Genomic DNA, 5246 nt, shown 5'->3' with positions numbered 1-5246 from the left:
AATAGATTTGAGTTAAAGAATTCAATTCATTTAATTCCAAATCAACTAATCCAAATATACCTTCCTTTTTTATTTTTTTTGTAAGCTGAATAAGCTCAAACTTAAAAAAAAAATGTTTCTTGGACTACGACTTATGCAATTTGGCCCCTTCACTATTCATAATTTGATGACCAACTAAATTTGAGCAGGCCTAGTTTAAATTTCATGTATGATAAATACTAGTGGATCACCTGCGACTCGGATCATGACCATAAAAAAGTTCAATACGTGAAACACATTTACACTTGCAGTATCGACATAAGTGCAGATAGATCATTTCAAATAAATATTTACACAGAAGAAAATACATCCAAATAAATTGCCCTCAAGCACATAGGCGGCAATTCCGAAGTCACTCGGGCGGTTCAGAATAGCTTCGAAATAACATGGCAAGAAGTCCAGAATGCCGTAGAGGCAGCCCTCAAAAGGACCGGGTTCTGATATATTCTGCCTCATGCCGAAAATGAAATAATTGTACGAGTTAGAATGCCAGACTAGACATTACAAAGTTCAGGAGAAAAATGATACAGAAGACCTTGATCCATGTTTATATTTAGTACGAACATAAAAGTGTGAAGACCTGGAGGAACCGATGGCGGAACACCTCAAGGATATTACTGAATTTTTCATATTCTTTTGCAAGCTCAACTCCGAGGATATTCATATAATGTAACAAAATTGATTTTTTATTTAGGTCATCAGATTATCACCCAAAAAAAATTGCTTATGCAAAGTTAGACCGGTTGCAAAAAAAAAAAAAAAAGAAAAAAAAAAAGAAAAGATTTGCTAAAGGTAACTAACCCAATAGCTGTGGCTCCCCAAGATACTACGCTGTAGATAACTTTTGTTCCATCCAATGCCTTCCTAAGCTTGCCCTTCTTCTTTTTGATAGAGAATGTCTTGCTCAGCACTGAAACCAATTTCAAAAAATTTCACACCTCTTAGGCACTATCTCCGGTTACAAAATTCTTCAAAGAATGAATAGTGTTAAGTTGGTTAAAAATGCAAATTTAACTCTACTCAGTTTCCAAAATATGACGTGGGAGAAAATTAGTTGGGCTCACCCTCTTGAAGCTGATTGGGTGTTAAATCCTGCAAATCATAGCAGCAAATAACTTAGAAGAAAAGCATATGAAAGGATAAGGGCCACATTCAACAAAAAGAAAAAGAAAAAAGGGATGCAAGAAAACAGGTAATTATTAAACTCAACAACTAAACTAACTTTGCAAAGGCTAACAAAGCATAAAGTCCTCCCGATAACATTCGGCGTGAGAATCATCCACATTTATCAGCACAGAAGGTTTTAATTATTGGTGTGCAACTGAAGGTTCTAGTTTATGGTAGTTTATATCCAAACCAGTGTAGCCCCTCTCGTTCCGTAGTGAAGGTAAATAACATAAAAAGTTAAGTCAATGCCAGCTGTGTCAAATGAAAAAGAAAAACTGGAATCGGATAATAATCTAATATGATTTTTACATTCGCAACACATAAAATTTGGCAAGAATCATAAATTGTTAGAAAAAATGTTAAATTTTATATATACAGAATGTACAATTGCCTGACCTGAGATGGCCTAGTGATTCAGTGAAAGATCTTCTAACATAAACAGAGCTGAGAGTGATTTCAAATTACTTTACAGTACTGTTGTACCTTAATCCTTGGAATACATGCTCCTGCCACAAAATTCATTATACCACTAAACCTTGTTGGCATGCATGTTTCACTTCAAGAATCGCACGTACACAAGTTATAAAGGGACAAGATGTACACATACATTTGAATGAGTAAAAAAGTCAGCAACAGTGCGACACTAGTCAGAAATATCATAGTGCTCAAGTTGATCCACTGGGTTCCTAGCATCACGAGTTCAACAATTTAAATGAATAGAAAACCAATTAATTAGAGTAAAAGCCCTTAGAAATCAGAAAATCGAAAAAATTTATTTAAAGCGGCTTGATTAGGTCAGAAGTCAAAACAAACAAAACCAATAAGATCAAAATTGAGCTCATTCATGAGTTGGGAGTTGATAACCATCAAATCGATAAATAAAGTAACTATGCCAGGCTCAGTTAAAACATCTCAAAAAATGCAGGATATACAGTACATGGACTCCAGTAGACCACAATCAAGTTCATAAATCTTAATTAAAACAGGTTTTTGCATGTGACAAGGTTAGATCAAATGCGATCGCTGGTTTGAGGCAGAGTAACAAGAAACTTATCATCACCTTAGTTTGTTTAAGAGATGATAGATATGCAGCCATGAAGGCAGCTATACCCTCCATTATATCTTCTTGACTAACTAAAACATAATCTTCGGAGCCTAGCTCAACATCTCCACCTTCCCAAAGATCATGTTCGCTGATCATGTCCCAGGAACCGCCTTCCTCTGCATCATATACCATGAAAACCTAAGTTACAGTCAAAGCTATATTTGTAAAAGCGAAAAATAGATTAAGCTCATCTCTCTTATCAAGAATCTTGTTCTTGTTATCATATAAAATCATCCTATTTCAATCCACTGGTCTAAGAAAGAACATAAAAAGCGCCTACATGTGTCTGAGCAGCAATTTTTTTATCATACCAGTCATGTTTCGTTGAATCGACGCCTGCGCATTTTCTAGTTTCTTGAGGAAATCAGGACATTCAACTCTAGATTTCAACACATCATAAAACTGCAACAAACATTACACATTGTATGGGCTTTAGAGAACTCTTCATATCCTTATAATGAGAATCAAAATCAGAGAGCTGATTAAAGAAGTCAATTATCTAAGGATAAAAAAATGATAATGAAAGAACCTCGATCAACAAGGAGAAGCAAAACGGGTGTTTTTGAAATAAAAATTCTTTACATTTTTCTAAGGCTATGAGTTCAGTTCCAGCAAAATAATGAATTCCCACGATCCCTTCTACTCAAAACCATCATTCATCAAACAACACATAAACCTTATATTTTTCTTCTTAATTTACTCTAAAACTTGAAACTTTTTAAAAAGTCAGCATCATACTCATAAAATAGATGGACAAAAAAAGCCATAAATTAAGACAAGACCCTTTACCTCCGGCGTGTCGGTGTCGCAATTAGCAGGTTCCGAGGATGTGCCTGTGGAGGAGTCTTGAGGAATACTATCGAGTTCACAATCGTCGTCTCGGTCATCATCACCATCACCATCAACATCATCTCCAGAAGCGAGCTGTTGGATTGCAATCTGACATTGCTGAAGCACCATCTCCAGGGTTTTCCGCTTCACACGAACCCTACCCGACTCCATCAGTTTGGCAAATTATGAACAAATAAACATCACAAAAAGGGATAATTTCAATTATATCAAAATCAATGAAATTAATCGATTTCTTCTCCCCTTAGCTTTCTTCTCTCAGCGTGTCGTCACACGTTGGGTTTCCATGGGAACTCCGGAACTCAATATTCGTCCAGCTTCAATTAGGTTAAAAAAAACTAAAAAATGAAATAATTTTACATTTTCTCCGGTAAATTTTTTTCTTTGAAGTAAAACAATAAATAATGGGCAAACTTCTCGAAAATCCTCCGAAGTGAACAAAAATATGTTTCCATATCCATGTCAGAACAATTCAGTTTTAACTCTTGACTCATTTTAATATATGTTTAAGGTCCCTAAATCGCATGAAATTACTTTGTTGCTCTTGTTATTTTTCGATAACCCTTAAACACCCTCTTGTATTTGTTTTTATTTACACTCCCTCTGTATTTGTCCCGACGTTACTCCTCTTTATTCCCAACGTCTCCCAAACTCTATCTACTTCATGCTACTGTGAATCGGAGGAAAGCTTGCAGAGAAATCGAACAACAGCGACAAAATGGTAAAAAAACTTGAGTATAAGAATCTGAAGAAGAGTATAAAACCAAAGGAGAGGAGAACGAGTATATATACATACATATATATATATATATATATATATATATATATATATATATATATATATATATATCAGAGATAGATTTCTTATCGTTTTCTCATTTTTTAATGTAGAGTTTGCGTTTAAGAAGAACCTTATTCAATCTGGTAATGAGCAGAAGGAGGAAAATGAATTATGTTCAAAGCTATTTTCACGTTGTTCCCCCCATTTCTTTAAATCTGTGATGAGAAAACTGAAGCATGTCTTAGGTTTGCAACAAATTGGTCGGATAAAAGATACGCCGTTTGCGAAATGGATTGATATCCCTGTCCTTGCGATAAGTAGTTCGAGAATTGATTAGGTTCTCAATATATTTCAGTTTGATTCGTGCTTGTTAGTTGTTGGTGAAGATATCTCAATACCTTTTAGTTCAGCGGATTTCTCTGTTATTCTCGGGCTGCGTCATGTTGGACAACTTGTTGATTTGAACCTGAAAGTGGATTCCAAGTTTTTGTCTCGTCAATTTGAAGGAAAAGTGACCAATGCATAACATGCAGTTATTTTTAAAAAACTAATTTCGCTTGCTGTCAGTTATGATAACAGTGAAGTCGATGATTTTGTTCATTTTTTTATTTTGTTTGTTTTCAACAGCATAATATTCCCAACTTGTAATTATTCAACCCCTGGTTTTATTTTCCCTTATCTCGATGACCTTTCGACTTTTTTCGAGTATGCTTGGGGAGATGCTTCCTTCCGATTTTTGTGCCGATGTTTACGTGACGTTGGAAGTAAAATTTATTTAGACGGAAGCACTGTTGGTTTAATGGTTAGTATTGTGTTTTATTTTTGTTAAACAAAAATTTGTTCTCAATAATTTTCAGATTTTCTTATTTGTTTTAGGCATGTGTATACGAGAGGGTTCCATTATTAGGAGTGTACACCGATTTACATGTTTTCCCTCGGTTGTTTCGATGGGTGGAAAGGAAGATTCCATTGAAGTTTGTTGAAGCTGAATCACTCTTGAATTCCATAGATTGAACCCAAGTTGGTCTTATTTCATTTGATTTCGTTTTAAGTAATCTCGCTTTGTAAATATAATGGATGGATGAACTGAGAGGATTTTTTTTTTTTGTATTGGTGAACAGGTTCTACCAATTGCACCATTTTCTGAGGAGAGGGAGTTGTTGGACACAAACCATGCAATTAAGCTGGAGAATGGTAGATCTCAAGTGAGAAAATTTGAAAAAAAAAATTAAAAAACAAAAGGATGAACTGAAAATGTTGAAAATGAAATGTGTTGAATTAGAGCGAGAAAGTATTTTACATGTA

General features: G+C 34.8%; 1 protein-coding gene across 1 annotated transcript; it reads right to left on the bottom strand.

Annotated features, from left to right (window-relative positions):
• Positions 1-244: 244 nt before the first annotated feature.
• Positions 245-3517, bottom strand: LOC140827609 (uncharacterized). Its single transcript, XM_073190357.1, has 6 exons — positions 3101-3517; positions 2623-2713; positions 2267-2427; positions 1104-1131; positions 841-949; positions 245-486 (listed from the first exon to the last, which is right to left on the bottom strand). Exons 1-6 carry the CDS (start codon positions 3311-3313, stop codon positions 405-407), a joined length of 684 nt encoding a protein of 227 aa, XP_073046458.1. The 5' UTR covers positions 3314-3517; the 3' UTR covers positions 245-404.
• Positions 3518-5246: the final 1729 nt, after the last annotated feature.

The sequence above is a fragment of the Primulina eburnea genome, chromosome 3 (assembly GCF_022965805.1).
Source record: "Primulina eburnea isolate SZY01 chromosome 3, ASM2296580v1, whole genome shotgun sequence".
Taxonomy (NCBI): Eukaryota; Viridiplantae; Streptophyta; class Magnoliopsida; order Lamiales; family Gesneriaceae; genus Primulina; species Primulina eburnea.
Note: the sequence above shows the minus strand (reverse complement) of the source record. Positions and strands in the feature narration are given on the sequence as shown.

Coding starts and splice junctions, on each gene's coding strand:
- LOC140827609 (XM_073190357.1), bottom strand. CDS start 3,313: ATGGAGTCGGGTAGGGTTCGTGTGAAGCGGAAAACCCTGGAGATGGTG. Junction 2,714..3,100: donor GCGACACCGACACGCCGGAG/GTAAAGGGTCTT, acceptor TGTTTGTTGCAG/TTTTATGATGTGTTGAAATC. Junction 1,132..2,266: donor CATCTCTTAAACAAACTAAG/GTGATGATAAGT, acceptor TATGATTTGCAG/GATTTAACACCCAATCAGCT.